The 20,637-nt window shown below is 40.3% G+C and overlaps 1 protein-coding gene across 2 annotated transcripts in view; it reads right to left on the bottom strand.

The window, feature by feature from the left end:
* Window positions 1-1,264: 1,264 nt before the first annotated feature.
* Window positions 1,265-20,637, bottom strand: part of WIF1 (WNT inhibitory factor 1) — a 270,043-nt gene continuing 250,670 nt past the window's right edge. For both annotated transcript variants that reach the window (XM_073555448.1, XM_073555447.1), the window contains 3 exons: window positions 6,570-6,665; window positions 6,244-6,339; window positions 1,265-1,890 (listed from right to left, as the gene is read on the bottom strand). In XM_073555448.1, coding sequence (XP_073411549.1) covers window positions 1,769-1,890; window positions 6,244-6,339; window positions 6,570-6,665 — 314 coding nt within the window. In that variant the 3' untranslated portion in view covers window positions 1,265-1,768. The remainder of the gene's footprint in view (window positions 1,891-6,243; window positions 6,340-6,569; window positions 6,666-20,637) is intronic.

Below are 20,637 nucleotides of genomic sequence, written 5' to 3'. Positions count from 1 at the left end.
TGCTGCATTGGTTTTCTTAGAATCCGTTGGCACTGTCCTTACCTAGCACTTCCTAGAACTACCTTGAACACTTGACTCTCCTAGTCTCTTCACTGAACTTTCCTCCACTCCTTAATTAACTGCAACTAGGAAGTGCTTCCCCTACAAATTAATATAAGCCCTCCCAACCAGTGATCTAATCCCATATATTAACTGTATATTCTCCTGTGTAGTGCAAGCTGTATCCTTATGCTAATAATGGTCTCCCTAGTGGACAGACCTCCCCCCATTTCCAGGGACGTCCTTTGAAGCAGAGTCTTCAGGAGGACAGAGAAGACATAAAACCGAACATTAGGATAAAATACTATATGTTTTATCACACAAAAATAAACAACAAACAATAGCCCATAACCCTCTTGTTGCCACAACGTCTTCCAGTTAGTCCCTTACTTAGCACTAACAGACAGGCAGTTGCTAACTACCTGCCTATTACGCCCCACACCAATCTCTGTCAGCAGGGAGTGGTCACACTCTACTCTTGTCAATTCATTAGCTTCCATTGACATCATGCAGATAGAGCAGAGGCTTCTCTTCTGTTCTGCTCTGTTGATGGGGGCGTTATTACTGGCATCATGCTGATTGACAGCTGGCTCCCTGCAGTGCCTTGTTTATATTTATCTTCATCCCTCTAGTCATCTTGAAGCCAACCAGTGGAGCAAGATGGTTACACTCATCACTCTTTACACTGTGACCACTCCCCAGCACATTGATTGACAACTTGCTCTGTAGCATGTGTGTAGAGCAAACAAACTGTCAATGGAAGAGCTGGGGGTGTTATAACAGTTTGGCTTACTGTATAGTGAGCAGTGATTGTAACAGCCGATGACTGAAAGGAAAAAAAAAATGTAATTTTCTCCTTGTAGCCACTGCTTAAGGCCGGGGTCACACTTGCGAGAAGCTCGCACGAGTCTCGTATCTCAATACCCGGCACTGCCGTCGGCATTCGGGAGCGGAGTGTGCGGCTACATGTATTTCTATGCAGCTGAGCCCTTCGGTCCCGAGTGCCGGCGGCATTGCTGGGTACTGAGACGTGAGACTCGTGCGAGTTTTTCGCAAGTGTGACCCGCCTAAATAGGTTTTTGAGCTTAAAACTTATTGGGAACAGTTAATCACATTCAGCATTAATGACATAAATGTATTGCATACAATTTATGTAACATGTTTATTGCGTATAGACTATTGTAAGATTAATTTATTGATATGAAGAATATCTTTACACAATCTGCACTTTCTATACTAGTTTATTAAATGACACATTCTAGAAACGAAAAACAATTTTGACCGCCCTTTAGAATGAATTATAAATACGTTAATTTAGCTTTAAATCCTTTTACTTGTTTTAAGTTGCCAAAAATATTCAGAGTATGGAAACGTGTGAGGATGAAAAGATCATATAGAGAATTAAAAACCTACCAAAGTAATACAAATGGGTAAAACAAAATAGTATTACCTTATTACTCCTTAAAATTAGGTTTTATTATTAGAATACTGAAGAGTGGACATATATTACATAGATTAAGAAACACTGGGACAATAGAACAAACAGAAACCTACTGTTAAACAGCGCATACAAGAATCACATGTCAATGTTATCTCAGTGGTTCAAAATGATGAAGCTAGTGAAATTAAGACCAGTAAACTGCAATGAACATGATACCATCCAACACAAGGAAAGTTAATGGAAGCTGTGAGCTTTGTGCACTGTAAAAGTTTTCGGAAGTGCTGGTATTCACCAGATATAATTAGACTCAGGAGGAACATGCCTGTCTTCAGTCCTTTTAGGTGAAGGTGTGTGCTGCCTGTTCTTGGTGCCTGTTGGCCTCATGGCATTCATAACATTGGCTCCATACCCTGAAAAAAATATGAGTTCCGGAGAACATAAATTAGAATTATTCACATTCTCAATTTTCTTATTGAGTTTGTGTATTCTTATGTATTATATACATAATAATGGGATTATCTAATTATATAAATATAGCTTCATAGATGTATATTAAAAGGTCTACAAAATTTCTAATACACTGTACTTGTGTTTCAATCTCTCACATTTTTCAATAACCCTGCTTGTTGTCAGTAAGTAGAGACATTTCTCATTTCCATTCAAAAAACCTGATGCAACTGAAAGCTTGCCCTGAATAAGTCATTTTGAAAGTGCTGCAAGTCTTGTTTTGGAGCTTTCTTATAATAAACGCTGATATGATACAGTGGAAAAAAAGGATCTCTTTGGAACACCAACGACGCAAGTGAAAATTGTTCCTTATTCAGGCATAAAGTGCCAGGTAAAAACAGGGAAGGGATTAAAATCACCTGACGCGTTTCTGGTGCGGTATTATGCCCTTAGTCATAGGCACTTAATGCCTGAACAAAGAACAATTTTTACTTACCTTGTTGGTGTGCCGGAGAGATCCCTTTTTTCCACTGTTTACGTCTGTCTTCACCAGCAGGATCGGCACCAACCTCGTGTTTACTACTTCCAGCCTCAGTCTACAGCCATTCATCGCTATGGTGAAGCTCTTTGACCCTCTCCCCTGATACGATATAGTAGGACATGGCCAGGAAAGTTATTCAGCCTCAAAATGTAACCTGATAGCAGCAAGAGGGAGGGACAGGAACTCTGATTCCAGCAATGTTTCAATTATTGTATTGGGTGCAGCAGTTATAATAGGGATGAGTGGACCCTTGGAAGTTCGGGTTCGGTACACAAAGCAAACTTTAGTCCAAAGTTCGGTTGGGGTACCAGAACTAAACCTGAACTTGAACTAGATCCTGAACCCCATAGAAAACAATGAAGACCCAATCGTTGGATCTGGAAAATCTCTTTCTCATCCCCAGACTTCCCCTAGAGCTATAAACATTAAAACGGACTTCTGGAGGAAGTCCATCTTTGGCGTTTAGCATCAGACACTAACTGTCTGGAAGGAACTCCAAAGTTTTAGGTTCAGGCTCGCTCATGTCTAGTTATAATAGAATCACAGTTTTCAATGCTGCAGATCTATCATAGCTCCCTATGTATAACCCCAATCACACCACTGATTAGCAGCTTTCTGTGTACAATGTATATAATTTGACAGAAAGCTGCCAATCAGTGATCGCAGCATGGTTGGACTAGGTCACCCGAGTGTAACCAAAGTGTAACCCCCTTCTTCTGGATACAAAAACGTATGGGTTACACTTGGAAACGCGCACTTGATGTTTCTTCATCAGCTGGCTGCGTGGACATAGACTACGAACCTTCCATTTTTTAATATTTTTTAGCTGCATGTAGGGAGAGAGCAGGAGCAGCTGGGTCCTTGGAAACTCAGTCAGATCTGCTTTCAGCCAGGAGGCTGAATTTTCTCTGTAATTAGAGCTGATATTCCATCCCCAAATACTAACAAAATCAGCAAAAAAAAAATTTATTAATATGTTAAAATGCCACAAAATTTTTTTTAAGTAGTCTGTAAAATAAAATAACATAAAAGATACAAAAAAATACAAAACTAAAACAAACTGGTACTGATTCATAATAAAAAAAAAATATGTTCCATATATAAAAATTATTTATAGGGAAAAGAGAAAACAATTTAAAATTACTTTTAGCGGCCTTTTGTAGTCGTAAAAAAAAAATGTAAAAAAATACATTATCTTTCATTTTATTTTCACAGACTATAAAACAAAAGACGAAAAAAGGAATAAAAAGGCCATAAAAAATAGACCCATATATCACAAAAAGAATCAAAATTATTTAAATATCTGAGAATGTTTTTTTTTATAGCCATTAAAAGCACAAGTATGCTAAAACCCAAAATTGTGCATGGTTAGGAACTCAGCAAAATGGCCCCAGTCCTAAACGGGTTACTGACCTGTGGTGTAATAATAGAAACTAGGTAGGAGGACTTGTTCTATACTGCTATGGCCCACTGATGATGCCAACGTCTGTAATTAAAGCTATTCAATAAATAATATGTTTAGCAACTGGACTTAATTAGGAACATTAGAAAGGTATCGGAAACATTTTTTGTGTCTTATGGATGGTAAAAATGTATTTATTTTGAGTACAATACAAAGGTCTGTGGAATATGGAGGTCTAGGCTAGACTAAGGACGATTGATAAAAAGTTTTTCTATTCCCTGTTACTATCAAAAGGTAACTTATACTTTAGAATTTCAGATGTGAAATTAATCTGAAAATGTAGCTATCCACAGTGCTGGCTTTCGGGCTGATGCCTTTGAATTAATACACAATCCTTTATTTAATGATCTTCTGGTTTATATGAACAGATGACTCTGCCAGCACTGGAACTCAAACTTTTTTTTCCCCCAGCAAAGTTCCATTTCTGGCTCTTTTAAAGTAGCGCCCTTGTTATGCTATTGCTCCGTCTATGTTATGACTCTACACGATGTCACTGTTTGCTCAGCATACTTACAGATTTGGTAAACAGTTCTGCACAGGGCATGAATACATAAGCACCGGCTTGTTTTAAGTCCTGTCACTCTCCATAATAGTACCTATCATTATCTGCCAGCATATCTGATTAAAAGCTTGCATTGGAAGGAAGCCAAAACTTCCCAGCCAGTCTAAACGTCTGTGGTGGTCTGGCCCCTCTTATGGAGGTAAAAAGAACCCTAACTCTATGTTATTTTTCCTAACACTGGGAAATGGCAATTCACAGTCTGGGGTGTTTATGACAGATCTACGTGGTAGAAGAAGGCATTTACATAGTTCATCCTCGCTAAGCATGTGGTTGTTTAATTGTCTATATTATGGAATAAGTCATTTAACTACAGGGACCTGTCATGACTTGATGACTTTGTTTTGCTGAAATCAAAATAAAAACATGACATGAATACAGTCTGAGGCTACATTCACATGGCTTTATTTGCGGTATGTGTGGGGTCTGTCTGTGTGGTGCCAAAATGGGATTGGATCACTTTAGATGGACACAGGAAAATCTTTCTCAAAGAGGTGGTTTTCTTGCTCCCCTCTTAAGTTTTTGGATCTGACTCTGTAGTGGAACACGACATGAAGAGGGAAATTTCCTAAGGCTGACATTTCATGTTAGTCTTAACCAGGAGCACACTGAAGTGAGATGCGTCAAATTTAGTAAAAGAATAGCGCTTAATAAATTTGGTACATTCTGAGCTGTGCATGCGCCACAATCTACACTCTATGCCGGTTATGAGCTGGGGTATATTTCTGCTATCATTCAATTTCTTGTGTAAATTATGGTCAATTTTTGGGGTCACTGTTGCACCTATTGTTGGCCCCACCAAGCCCCATAGACAAGTGTTAGGAGAAGCATAAAAAGTTGCTCAGTAAATCAAACGTGCTGTGAAATGCCCAACTTTTTTATGCCAAAAAGCAACAGATGGCTAATAGTGATGAGCGAATGTGGTTGGATAAGGTGTTATCACAGCATGATCGGGTGCTAACCGAGTGTCTTGGGCATGCTCCAATAATATGTTCGAGACCCTGCGGCTGTTAGACAGTATATTGTCTCGCGACTGCTAAACTGATATTGCTATCTGGAGACTATTAAAAACGTTGGCCACTTTTCCTTATTATTGCGGCTTTCCTCATCTCACAAACTGACCAGCATTTCTCTCCATAAAATGGTTGCTGGTGAAGGAGTGTGTGACCAGATCTGCCTCCTCCTCCACCCTGGGTCTGTCTGTAAATCGGAAGCTTGCTCAAGCCCAAACCGCTGTCTGGATGACTTGTTCACAGTGGTGAATATACTGCAAAATTATTTTTATTACTTGTGTTTATATATAATGAATGAAATATTTTAAGATAGATTATGAAGAAAAAGAAATTGTCATTTTCTGTTTTGTATGGACTATAGTCAGTTGGTGGGAATAACTGCTATGCGGCTATTATAGATGTGAGACTTTAGTATTAAATAAACCACTTTTTCAATTTTGGGATGCAAAAAACATATGCCATTGACTGCATGAGGTTTTGACATAAACAGGCATTGTTTTGATAGTGTCTTTTTTTTTACTGTATGACCCAAATGTATTAGGTAGTTTTAAATAACGTGAAACACATGTGGTAATGATCCTTCTAATCAACTAATTGTCAGAAAACTCAATGTCAACCATGTTCCTATGCAAAAAAACACATCAAGTAAAGCACTTGAGATCCTATCCTAACGGAACATGGTTAAGAGCTAGCAATACCCATCAGTTCTGGAAATAAATAGAATACTGAGCTCTTACTTACTTTTGTTACAGTATCTACCATTCCAGCCTTCCTTGCATTGGCATTTGTTGGGTTCAATGCAGGTTCCATGTGAACCACATGAGGGTTCACAAACAGCTGCATAAAAACAAAGCAAGGTAAATGCCAGTTATGCTACTCTCCATAATACAGCTGTCTATTTTAACAGAATAACTGCTATGGACTGTTATTAAATGAAAACATATATGAAAATATTCAATAAATGTATAACAAGTGAATATAATTAAACACATTGCATGATTATACAACCAGTTATGTTTTGGTGATTATATTGTGAATAAAATCCATGATTAAAATTTATGACTTACGTTTTGAGCACAGATCTCCTTGGTAGCCCTTGGAGCATTTGCACTTGTTCTTGCCACTACATTTTCCTCCATTACGGCATGGCTGTTGGCATTTACCTTAAAATAAACCCACAAAGTCATTCATGAAATTTGATTCATATTTAACCCCTTCACTACCAAGGGTGGTTTGCACGTTAACTACCGGGCCAATTTTTACAATTCTGACCACTGTCCCTTTATGAGGTAATAACTCTGAAACGCTTCCATGGATCCCGGTGATTCTGACATTGTTTTCTCGTGACATATTGTACTTCATGTTAGTGGTAAAATTTCATTCATATAACTTGCGTTTATTTGTGAGAAAAACAGAAATTTGGCGAAAATTTTGAAAATTCCGCAATTTTCCAACTTTGAATTTTTATGCCCTTAAATCACAGAGATATGGCACACAAAAAAGTTAATAAGTAACATTTGCCACATGTTTACTTTACATCAGCACAATTTTGGAACCAAAATTTTTATTTGTTAGTAAGATATAAGGGTTAAAAGTTGACCAGCGATCTCTCATTTTTGCAACACCATTTTATTTTTACGGACCACATCACATTTGAAGCCACTTTGAGGGGTCTATATGATAGAAAATACCCAAAAGTGACACCATTCTAAAAACTGCACCCCTTAAGGTGCTTAAAACGACATTCAAGGAGTTTATTAACCCTTCAGGTGCGTCACAGGAATTTTTTGAATATTTAAAAAAAATTAACATTTAACTTTTTTTCACAAAAAAAATTACTTCAGGTTCAATTTTTTTTATTTTACCAAGTGTAACAGGAGAAATTGGACTGCAAAAATTATTGTGCAATTTGTCCTGAGCACGCTGATACCTGATATGTGGGGGGGAACCACTGTTTCGGCGCATGGCAGAGCTCAGAAGGGAAGGAGCGCCGTTTGACTTTTTCAATGCAAAATTGGCTGGAATTCTGATCGGACGCCATGTCGCGTTTGGAGAGCCCCTGATGTACCTAAACAGTGGAAACCCCCCACAAGTGACCTCATTTTTGAAACTAGACCCCCTAAGGAACTTATCTAGATATGTGGTGAGAACTTTGAACCCACAAGGGCTTCACAAAAGTTTATAATGTACAGCGGTACAATTAAAAAATCATATTTTTTCTACAAAATGATCTTTTCACCCCCAATTTTTATTTTCCCAAGGGTAACAGGACCCTAAAAGTTATTGTGCAATTTGTCCTGAGTACGCTGATACCCCATATGTGGGTGTAAATGACTATTTGGGCACATGGCAGAGCTTGGAAGGCAAGCAGCGCCATTTGACTTTTTTGGCTGGAATTGAGATCGGACACCATGTCGCGTTTGGAAAGCCCCTGATGTACCAAAACAGTGGAAACCCCCCACAAATGACCCCATTTTGGAAACTAGACCCCCCCCCAAGGAACTTATCTAGATGTGTGGTGAGAACTTTGAACCCCCAAGTGCTTCACAGAAGTTTATAACGCCCAGGCGTGAAAATAACAAAAAAAATTTTTTCCACAAAGATGATATTTTTGCCCCCAAATTTTTATTTTCCTAAGGGCAACAGGAGAAATAGGACCCCAAAAGTTGTTTTGCAAATTGTCCTGAGTAGGCTAATACCCCATATGAGGGGGTAAAACACTGTTTGGGTGCATGGCAGAGCTTGGAAGGGAAGGAGCACCATTTGACTTTTTCAACGCAGAATTGGCTGGAATTGAGATCAGACGCCATGTTGCGTTTGGAGAGCACCTGATGTGCGCAAATAGTGGAAACCCCCAATTCTAACCCTAACCCTAGCCCAAACCCTAGCCCTAACCCTAACCCTAGCCCTAACCCTAGCCCTAGCCCTAACCCTAATGGGAAAATGGAAATAAATACATTTTTTTAATTTTATTATTTTTCCCTAACTAAGGGGATAATAATGGGGGGTTTGATTTACTATTTATGGTGGTTTTTATGTTTGGCAGCTGTCGCACGCTAAAAGACGCTTTTTATTGTAAAAATAGTTTTTGCATCACCACATATTGAGAGCTATAATTTTTCCATATTTTGACCCACCGAGTCATGTGAGGTCTTATTTTTTGCAGGACGAGTCGACGCTTTTATTGGTATCATGTTCGGGCATGTGACATTTTTTGATCGCTTTTTATTTCGTTTTTTGGGACGCAGAATTTACAAAAACCAGCGTTTCATGAATTTCTTTTGGGTGGTGCGTTTACGCCGTTCCGGGTGCGGTAAAATTTATAAGGCAGTTTTATTCTTCGGGTCAGTACGGTTACAGCGATACCTCATTTGGGTCGTTTTTTTATGTTTTGGCACTTTTATGCAATGAAAACAATTTTATATAAAAAATAATTATTTTTGCATCACTTTATTCTGCGAGCTATAACTTTTTTATTTTTTCGCTGATGATGCTGTATGGCAGCTCGTTTTTTGCGGGACAAGATGACGTTTTCAGCGGTACCATGGATATTTATATGTGTCCTTTTGATCGCGCGTTATTGCACTTTTTGTTCGGCGGTATGATAATAAATCATTATTTTTTGCTTCGTTTTTTATTTTTATTTTTTAAGGGGTTCGCTAAAGGGGTTAACTATCGGGACAGTTTTATAGGGCGGGTCGTTACGGACGCGGCGATACCAAATATGTGTACTTTTATTGTTTTGTTTTTTTTATTTCCAAAAAATGAATTTATTGGGGAATATTTTTTTTTTTTTTTTTAATTTATTTAGCGATTTTTTTAAAATTATTTTTACACTGTTTTTTTTTTTTTTTTTTTACTTTATAACAATGTCCCAGGGGGGACATAACTGTCCTGTGACAGATCAGCGATCTGTCACAGGCACTGCACAGGCTTCCTCATGCCTGCGCTTTGCAGGCACTGAGGAAGCCAGCTTCCTGCAGGCCCCTGGAGGTCCCCGTCGCCATATTGGATCCGGGGACCTGCAGGAAAGGAGCCCCCCGCAGCAGCGCTGCACATTGCGCTGCCGTGGGGGGCTCAGGGAAGCACGGAGGGAGCCCCCTCCCTGCCGATGCTTCCCTTTAACCCCCGGTACACCGCGATCGTGTTTGATCGCAGTGTGCAAGGGGTTAACATGTCGGGGGCGGTCCGTGACCACCCCTGACACATTGTGCCGGGTGTCAGCTATGGTAATTAGCTGACACTCGGCCGCGATCAGCGGCGCTCACCACGTGGGCGCCGCTGATCGCGATGACGTAATATTACGTCCATGGTAATTAGGTCCATGGTCACATGGACGGAATATTACGTTAATTGTAGGTAAGGGGTTAAAAGCCACTATCAGAGATTGATAACACTACCTAAACGGTTAAAGAGCAGCGATCAGCATAATCTCTGGTCGCTGCTGTTATAGACACATGTGCAACATAGCTGGCATCTGCCACATATGGAGAGGGCTCAGCTCCTGAGCCACCTACAAACTTGAGGACCACAGTGTAGAAGTGCTGGTAAATTTATATGAGCTACGTGATTAACAATAGTAATAACTGCAGGGATAAAAGACAGTATACTTGTGTGTACGTGTCATGTCCCTCTACCCTACTGACTAACATCTTCTCAACACCACAACTCTCCATATATTGCTTGCTTGATGCTGCACCACTGACTGACATTGAGCAGACCCCAAAGGAATAGATAGCCCTCAAACATATATTGTCGGTGAGACAAGATGAAAACACAAACGCAGGTAGGAAAATAGACTGAGCAAACGATGGGGCCCACACTAACTAGACAGGACAGGAAAGGAAAGATACTGTCTGCAATCACGTCAAAAAACCCTGCAAAAATGTCCAACACTTCTGATAGCAAAAAATACCCTGAAGTCGCTAGACTTCTCCCACTATATCAACACTCTGGCATATTCTGAGAACAGAGCAAAAAGAGGCCAATCTAATAAGGGACAAAAAGCAAACTGGCGCATACAGTGACATAAGAGTGGAAATTCAGCACAGCCCCAGCCGGGGCTGGCTGACCACACAAAAAACTGAATAGACCAAACCAAATCAAATGAGAACATTAGCAAAGACAACTTAGCTTGCGATGGCAGGAACTGAGCTGTAAACTAAGACCTCCTAAAACACAATAAGGTAAATGGGCACCATCTCAAATGATATCGTATGTGGGATCTCCCAATGCATATAGGACTATATAGAAGCAGACCAAGAAAAAGTATATGCAACAACTATAGGGATCACCACCAATATTTATAATGCAAAAATATATATTTTATTTAATTCCAGCAACCACTACATACTAACACATGGTTAAAAACAATTAAAAAGTCTGTGCAAAAACAGACATTAGAAAGTGAACAAAGAAAATTGGGTCATAATCACATATAATTCAATATTTAAGGTTCCAAAACCCCAGACAAAATACAAAAGTGCAAATGCTCATTAATTAATGAAGTCCCACTACATAGGGATATATATTATTATACTACAATATTTCAAGTACTGATACCTGTATGCATGCTGTTTACAAATAAATACTGTCATAGACATACTAAATGTGCTAGACGCATGCTTACACAGGGAACCATCAGAAAATATTATTAATGGTACTCCAAGCTCTATTACCATACACCCTGGGACACTCAAATTGTATTTTGTCTGGGGTTTTGGAACCTTAAATATTGAATTATATGTGATTATGACCCAATTTTCTTTGTTCACTTTCTAATGTCTGTTTTTGCACAAACATTTTAATTGTTTTTAACCATGTGTATGTATGTTATGGTTGCTGCAATTAAATAAAATATATATTTTTGCATTATAAATATTGGTGGTGATCCCTATAGTTGTTGCATATACTTTTTCTTGGTCTGCTTCGGAAACTAAGACCTCAGGAGGCAGGAAAAAATCACCAGCATGGGCATAGGGAGTCGGCTGTCTTAAATCCAGTCTGAGACTCCAGATGTCCACTCCTCTTCCTCATTATCAGGTGGCAGATCTCTGTTAATTAGATCAGCTTCACTACCTCCTGCCACCACCAGAGGGAGCCCGGAAAGAGAACTCACAACTCCTCTGTCAGCACAACCAGCTCCATCACCAGAAACCAGAGGCAGACCAGAAAATGAGTTCACAACACTTCCCGGTTGACCGGGGTTGAATTGATTAGCGTGGGAAAGTTTCTGAACTTTTTCCCACGCTGTCAGTTAACCTCCGGTCAGCGGGGGACTCCGCACAGCCTCAGTGACTACTGCTTAAGTCACTGAGGCTGTGAGGAGTCCCCAGCTGACCTGAGGTGAACTCAGGAGCATGGGAAAAAGTTCAAAAACTTTCCCATGCTAATAAGTTCATCTCCAGTCAGCCGGGGTGCCTGCGCAGACATGATTTAATTTATTCTGCAGTGGTTTACCGGTCCCTGTTGTAAACTAGTTAACCCCTTGTGATGGAATGCAGTAGGGGACCTGACTGAACAGCGGAGAGGTATGGATATTGTTGGTTTTTTATTTTATTTTTTTTACAGGAGAACAAGGGATTCCGTTGGAATGGCAGCATAATAAATTTGGTCAAAAACTTTGTGTAATTATTTCATTAAAATAATTTTTGATTACTATGTGTATTTTTTTAACCCTTTACTACTATAGGATTAATAATGGATAGGTGTCTTATTGACACCTTTCCATTATTAACCCGGCTTAATGTCACCTTTCAATAGCAAGGTGACATTAACCCCTTATTAACCCATGAGCCACCACTAAAGGCAATGGGAATAGAGAGGCTAAGAGCCGGAATTGGCGCATCTTATAGATACACCTTTTCTGGGGTGACTGGGGGCAGTTTTTTTAGCCAAGGGGGCCCAAAAACAATAGTCCCTCTCTAGGCTATTAAAATCTGCCCTGACTCACTGGCTTTCCCTCTCGTGGAGAAAATTGCGTGGGAGCCCACACAATTTTTTTCTGTGATTATAGCCTTAAATTTAACCCCTAGAGTTCCAAATTTTTCCTAACACAAACTAATAAATTAAGCAAACACTGACATATATAAATCGTGTTGATATGACATGGTTTACTATATGTAAACCATGTGTCATATGTCGGGTTCTGTAATGATTTTACTGAAGCTATCAATTGAATTAGCGGCTATTATGCTATGTAGAACACTATGAAATATACAAATATATATATATTTTTATATTTCATAGTGTTCTACATAGCATAATAGCCGATAAATCAATTGATAGCTTCAGTTAAATCTATATAAAAAAAAAATATATATATATTGTGGTGTAGTAACCACTATGTCAGCTAGGGGGCGCTGTGTGGAGGTTCCAAGGGAGAGGATGAGTGGCAGAATCCTGAAGGATGGTTGTGTATCTCAAAGGGGGTGGCTTTGAGATGGAGACTTAGTTATGCGTATTGATCAGCAATGGTATTGCTGAGGTGTTATTTCAAGGTATAAGGGAGAAGTCTCTAGGTAACTTGGGAGTTGGGCGAACCAGTTACCTACAAACCCACCCAGGGGTGTGTCTGAAAACGCCTGTATTAAAAAGCTATGTAAGTGTGTGAAGGACCTGTGATGAGGTCATAGTCATGTGACCCGGTGGGCGTGGCTATAGACCATATAATGTGGCCAGGGTAGGTCACATGTGGTGAATGCTGGGACCTGGTTGGTCCAGTGTGGAAGGTCCTGCAGAGATGGATCTTCCTCCCAGACAGCACGTGTGAAGTGGCTGGGAGCAATGGCGATGTGTGCCTGAGAGTTCCCTGGAGGGAACGAACATGTGCGGAATGCTGCAGCCGCATGAGGAGCCCTGACGTGGGTGAGATAATTGTGAGGCTAAGTGAGCCTGCGTACTGGACATTGATAGTAAGAGTGAAGCATTATAATGGACGCTATGCTGGTAATGCTATTAAGTGAACTTTCTGTTGCTGCTGTGGTTTATGAGGCGTGAATAAACCGCAAGGACTGTATGATTTGATGGAAAATCCCTAAGTAAATGACAGCGCTACCTAACAATATATATATACACTAGCTGAAGAGCCCGATGCTGCCCGGGTATAGTAACTAACTACAGTTAGTTATAACAAATTATAATGATTATATATATATATATATACAGTATATATATATATATAAGTGTATAGCCCCGCCCATTCCGCATAGCCACATTCACTATAATATCCCACATCATCCCGTCAGCCAGTACTTCCGGACTACTACCCCTAATAACCCACATAATCCCATCAGCCTGAGCCACCGGACTACTAATATCCCACATCATCCCTTTAAAGCCACTGGACTACTACCCCTAATATCCCACATCATCCTGTCAGCCAGAACCACTGGACAACTACCACTAATATCCCACATCATCCTGTACATCCGCAGGACTACTACCTCTAATATCCAACATCATCCTGTCAGCCAGAGCCACCAGACAACTACCACTAATATCCCACATCATCCCGTCACAGCCGCCAGACTACTACCCCTAATATCCCACATCATTCCCGTCAGAGCCACCGGACTACTACCCCTAATATCCCATATCATCCCGTCAGCCAGTGCCACCGGACTACTACCCCTAATATCCCACATCAACCCGTCAGCCTGGGGTCAGAACCAGAGCGCTGGGTGGAACGGTCCTAACTTCCATGCCGGGGATCCCTTTAAGAAAGCCTGGGATCAGAACCAGAGCGCTGAGTGGATTTGCCCTGACTTGCATACCAATGATCCATTTAATAGAACCCTGGGGTTAGAATCAGAGCGCTGAGGGATTTGTCCTAAGTTCTGTACAGGAGATCCCTTTAAGAGAGGCCTGGGGTCAGTACCAGAGCATTTGAAGGCAATTGCCCTGACTTCCATCCCGCGGATCGCTTTAAGAGAGGACTGGGGTCAGTACCAAAGTGCAGATTGGATTTGCCCTCACTTCCATACCGGGGATCCCTTTAAGAGGGGCCTTGGGTCAGAACCAGAGTGCTAAGTGGATTTGCCCTAACTTGCATACCAATGATCCACGGGAGGGGGGGATTAATTTCTGTCATGTGCTCTGTGCTCCTTTCTGGGAGGAAAAAAATGGCTGGGAGCTTATGTTCCTGGGGATGCTAGATTTCTCCCACCATATCAGTGTCTGCTGAGGTGTTGTCATGCAGTGAGAAAACTGTTAGTCATAGCAACCAATCACAGCTCAGCTACTTTTAACCAGCTCTGGTGAAATGAGAGATGCTTAGTGATTGTTTGCAAGGAAAACTGTTGATCATAGCAACCAATCAGAGCTGAGCTTCTTTTGAACAGCTCTGTTGAAATGAAAGATGCTTTGTGATTGGTTGGTGACACACACATACATACATTCATTTTTATATATATATATAGATATGTGTGTCTCAATGACATGTGTCTATGTGTGTGTATATATACACACATATATATATATATATACATATATATATATTATACATAGAATATATATATACAGTGCCTTGCGAAAGTATTCGGCCCCCTGAAACTTTTCCACCTTTTCCCACATATCATGCTTCAAACATAAAGATGCCAAATGTAAATTTTTGGTGAAGAATCAACAACAAGTGGGACACAATTGTGAAGTTGAACTAAATTTATTGGTTATTTTAAATTTTTGTGGAAATTCAAAAACTGAAAAGTGGGGCATGCAATATTATTCGGCCCCTTTAACTTAATACTTTGTTGTGCCACCTTTTGCTGCGATTACAGCTGCAAGTCGCTTAGGCTATGTCTCTATCAGTTTTGTACATCGAGAGACTGAAATTCTTGCCCATTCTGCCTTGGCAAACAGCTCGAGCTTAGTGAGGTTTGATGGAGATAGTTTGTGAACAGCAGTTTTCAGCTCTTTCCACAGATTAGATCCAGGTCTGGACTTTGACTTGGCCATTTTTACACCTGGATACGTTTATTAGTGAACCATTCCATTGTAGATTTTGCTTTATGTTTGGGATTATTGTCTTGTTGGAAGACAATTCTCCGTCCCAGTCTCAGGTCTTTTGCAGACTCCAACAGGTTTTCTTCAAGAATGCTCCTGAATTTGGCTCCATCCATCTTCCCATCAATTTTAACCATCTTCCCTGTTCCTGCTGAAGAAAAGCATGCCCAAACAATGGTGCTGCCACCACCAAGTTTGACAGTGGGGATGGTGTGTTTAGAGTGATGAGCTTTGTTTCCTTTACGCCAAACATATCATTTGGCATTGTTGCCAAAAAGTTCGATTTTAGCTTAATCTGACCAGAGCACCTTCTTCAACATGTTTGGTGTGTCTCCCAGGTGGCTTGTTGCAATCTTTAAGCAACACTTTTTACGGACATCTTTGAGAAATGGCTTTCTTCTTGCCACTTTTCCATAAAGGCCAGATTTGTGCAGTGTACGACTGATTGCTGTCCTATGGACAGACTATCCCACCTCAGCTGTAGATCTCTGCAGTTCATCCAGAGTAATCATGGGCCTCTTGGCTTCATCTCTGATCAGTCTTCTCCTTGTTTGAGATGAAAGTTTAGAGGGACGGTTGGATCTTGGTAGATGATACTCCTTCCATTTCAATATGATCACTTGCACAGTGCTCCTTGGGATGTTTAAAGTTTTCGAAATCATTTTGTATCCAAATCCGGCTTTAAACTTCTCCACAACAGTATCACGGACCTGCCTGTTGTGTTCCTTGGTCTTCATGATGCTCTCTGTGCTTCAAACAGAACCCTGAGACTATTACAGAGCAGGTGCATTTATACGGAGACTTGATTACACACAGGTGGATTATATTTATCATCATTAGTCATTTAGGACAACATTGGATCATTCAGAGATCCACAATGAACTTCTGGAGTGAGTTTGCTGCACTGAAAGTAAAGGGGCCGAATAATATTGCACGCCCCACTTTTCCGCTTTTGAATTTCCTCAAAAATTTAAAATAACCAATAAATTTCGTTCAACTTCACAATTGTGTTCCACTTGTTGTTGATTCTTCACCAAAAATTTAAACTTGGCATCTTTATGTTTGAAGCATGATATGTGGGAAAAGGGTGAAAAGTTCCAGGGGGCCGAATACTTTCGCAAGGCACTGCATCTATTCTTTCTATTCTTTATTAAACATGTCAGTGTGATTTTACTGTATCGCGCACTAAATTGCCGGCTTTTGTTAAAGGACACTGGTGCGTATTTCTCGCAAGTCACACGTCTGGTCCATGTGTCATCCATATTTTTACCACCCCCATAGATTTGCATTGGCGTCTTTCGGGCGTAATACGGTGCAAGTCGCAGCATGCTGAGATTTTCTCAGCACATATAATACGGCTGAGAAAAACTGCTGATGGGAGCTGATTTTTTTTGCTCATAGCACTTGTCCGTATTTCTCGCTAGTGTGACTCCGGCTTAAGGCTACAATCACACTATCAGTATGTGATCAGTATTTTACCTCAGTAAGCCAAAACCAAGAGTGGGACAATCAGAGGATAATATAATAAAAACATGTCACCACTTCTGTATTTTTGCCCTACTCCTGAACGTGATTCAGACGGAACCCGGGCGGAAGATTCCCTATAATGAGGAAAATAGAGTTACTGTACTTTGGATGTTTTCTGGCCTATGATCCATCAGGGTTCGTCTTTTTGTGCGTGCATAAAAGTGAGGTCAGCCACAGTTTTGTGCACCTCTGAAGAGAATGACACCGTTCAACAGAGGCCAGATGGAATCCAGAGTAACTCTGCTGCCTCATTATAGTGAATGAATCCCAAAAGGGGATGATTTCCAAAATGGGGTCACTTGAGGGGGTTATTCTGCTCTTCTAGCCCTTAGGGGTTTTGTATATGGAGTCTATGAACTATTCTAGGAAAATTTGCACTCCAGGAGGCAAATAGCGCTCTTTCTTTCCCGTGTGGCTAAGCAGTACTGTACAGCCACATATGGGGTATTTCCAAGTTCAGCAGAAATTGTGTGACAAATTTTAATGCCATTTTTACCCATTTCCCATTGTGAAAATGTAAAATCTGGGGCTAAAACCAAATGTTTGAGGTAAAAATGTAATTATTTCTTCTTCACTGTACAGTGGTATAAAATTCTGTGACACACCCATGGTGTCAATATGATCACTGCACCCTTAGATGAATTCACTGAGCGGTTTATTTCTAAAATAAGGTCACTGATATGGGAGAGTTCTGCTGTTCTGGCATCTCAGAAGTTCTCCCAGTGGGTCATGGCACCACAAACTGTTATGATTGGGTCACCGAGGAGGAGAGCAAGACCAAGCTAAGCTACAGAAAACCAGAGAGGTTGGTAACTAAGCGGATTGCAGACCCCTGATCCTATCCACACAACTAGCAGTAGCTGTGGAACGAAAATACGATAATCCTGGACGCCTAAACACAGCCGGAGAGCTAAATAAGCCTAAAGCAAGAAAGGGGAAATCTAAACTGCCCCAGAGCAGACCCCAAAGGAATAGATAGCCCCCAAACATATAATGTCGGTGAGACAAGATGAAAACACAAACGCAGGTAGGAAAATAGACTGAGCAAACGATGGGGCCCACACTACCTAGACAGGACAGGAAAGGAAAGACATTGTCTGCAATCATGCAACAAAACCCTGCAAAAAATGTCCAACACGTCTGATAGAAAAATACTGAAGTCGCACAACTTCGCCCACTATATCAGCACTCTGGTATATTCTGAAAGCAGAGCAAAAAGAGGCCAATCTAATAAGGGACAAAAACAAACTGGCACAAGCAGTAACATATGGATGGAGATTCAGCACAGCCCCAGCCGGAGCTGGCTGACCACACAAAACTGAAATAGACAAAACCAGATCTAATGTGAACAATAGCAAAAGAACACTTAGCTGAGCATGCAGGGACTGAGCTGGAAACTAAGACCTCAGGAGGCAGGAAAAAAATCACCAGCAGGGATAGAGGGAGTCGGCTGTCTTAAATCCAGTCAGAAACTCCAGATCTCCAATCGTCCTCCTCATTATCAGGTGGCATGCCTCTGTTAATCAGATCAGCTCCATTACGTCCAGTAACCACCAGAGGGAGCCCAGAAAGAGAACTCACGACCCCTCTGTCAATATAACCAGCTCCACTACCTTCACTAGTACCAGAGGTAGGCCAGAAAGCGAATTCACAACAACAAACCATAATAGTAAAATCTGCACTAAACTAAATTATGTCGTTCCTTCCCTTCTGAGTTTTGCACATGTAGGGTATTGGATTGCTCAGGAGAAATTGCAAAACAAATTTAGAGAGCCACTCTATTAGCCCTGATCAAAATGACAAATGTGGGGCTAAAACAACATTTAAGTGGTAAAAATGTAATTATTCTTTCTTCACCATCCAATGGTATATATTTCTGTGAGGCACATGTAGTGTCAACATGCTCACTGCTCCCCTAGATAAATTCATTGAGATGCGTAGTTTGTAAAATTATGTTACTTATGGGAAGTTTATGCTGTTCTGGCATGTCAGGGGCTCTGCCAATGTGACCTGGCACCCTCAAACCAATCCAGCATAATAGAGCTCCAAAATGGCGCTTCGTCCATTCTGAAATTTGCACTGTGCTTCAAAAGTAGTTATCGGCCACATATTGGGGTATCTGTATACTCAGGAGAAATTGAGTACAAATTGCATGGTCAATTTTGCTCCTGTTACCATTGTGAAAATTAAAAATTTGGGACAAATCCAACATTTTTGTGGCAAAAATTTACTTATTTCATTTTCACAGTTCAACGTTATAAACTTCTGTGGAGCACCGCATCTGGGGGTTTAAGGTGCTTACCACACATTTAAATACATTCCTTGGGGGATCTAGTTTCCAAAATGGGGTCAAATGTGACATGGCATCCTCTAATGATTCCAGCAAATTTTGCGTTCAAAAAGTCAAATGGCATTCCTTCCCTTCTGAGTGCTGCCTTGTGCCCAAACAGTGGTTTTCCTCCATATATGGGTTATCGGTGTAGTCAGGAGAAATTGCACAACAAATTTTATGGTGCATTTTCTCTTGTCTCCCTCATGAAAATGCAAAATTTGGGGCTAAAAACATTTTTGTGGGAAAAAGTTACTTTTCATTTTCTCGTCTTTACATTGTAAACTTCTGTGAAGCACAACAAATTTTGGGGGTTCATTTTCTCTTGTGAAAATCAAAAATTTGGGGCTAAAGAAAAATTTTGTGAAAAAAGTAAAATGTTCATTTTTTTTCCTTCCATATTGCTTTAATTCCTATGAAGCACCAGAGGGGTTAAACTTAATACACTTCTTGAATGTGGTTTTGAGCACCTTGAGGGGTGCAACTTTTAGAATGGTGTCACTTTTGGGTATTTTCTGTCATGTACAGTGGGTACGGAAAGTACGGAGTGTCTGAGCAAACGGTGTGAATTCTTATGATCATGTGAAATTTCAGTCTTTCTTTTTTTAATAAATTTGCAAAAACTTCTACATTTCTGTATTTTTTCAGTCAAGATGGGGTGCAGAGTGTACATTAATGAGAAAAAAATGAACTTTTATGAATTTACCAACTGGCTGCAATGAAACAAAGATTGAAAAATTTAAAGGGGTCTGAATATTTTCCGTACCCACTGTAGACCCCTCAAAGTCACTTCAAATGTGATGTCTAAAAAAATGGTTTAGTGCATTTTGTTCGTAAAATGAGAAATTGTTGGTCAATTTTTAACCCTTCTAACTTCCTACCCAAAAAATACATGGTTCAAAAATTGTGCTGATGTGAAGTAGACATGTGGGAAATGTTATTTATTAATCATCTTGGGTAACATATTAGTGGGATTCGTTGAAACGTTCCAGAGTTATTACCACATAAAGTGACAGTGGTGAGAATTGTAAAATTTGGCTTGTTCATGAAGGTGAAAACAGGCTTGGAGTGAAGGGGTTAAAGGGAACCTGTCATGTCCGTTAACATCTGATTCCTGGGTACCACACATTCAATACAGTGTCAGGGCACCCTCATAATTCTATTAACATACAGATTAACTCTTTATCTGAAAGGTTATTAGTATTATCAAACTTCCTTTTATAGGGACTTTGATGCTATTAACCTGCAGATTAAACCTGTAACTGAAGGTTAACAGC

The sequence above is a fragment of the Dendrobates tinctorius genome, unplaced genomic scaffold, assembly GCF_039654945.1.
Source record: "Dendrobates tinctorius isolate UK_male_01 unplaced genomic scaffold, ASM3965494v1 ptg000224l, whole genome shotgun sequence".
In the NCBI taxonomy this organism is placed as follows: Eukaryota; Metazoa; Chordata; class Amphibia; order Anura; family Dendrobatidae; genus Dendrobates; species Dendrobates tinctorius.
Note: the sequence above shows the minus strand (reverse complement) of the source record. Positions and strands in the feature narration are given on the sequence as shown.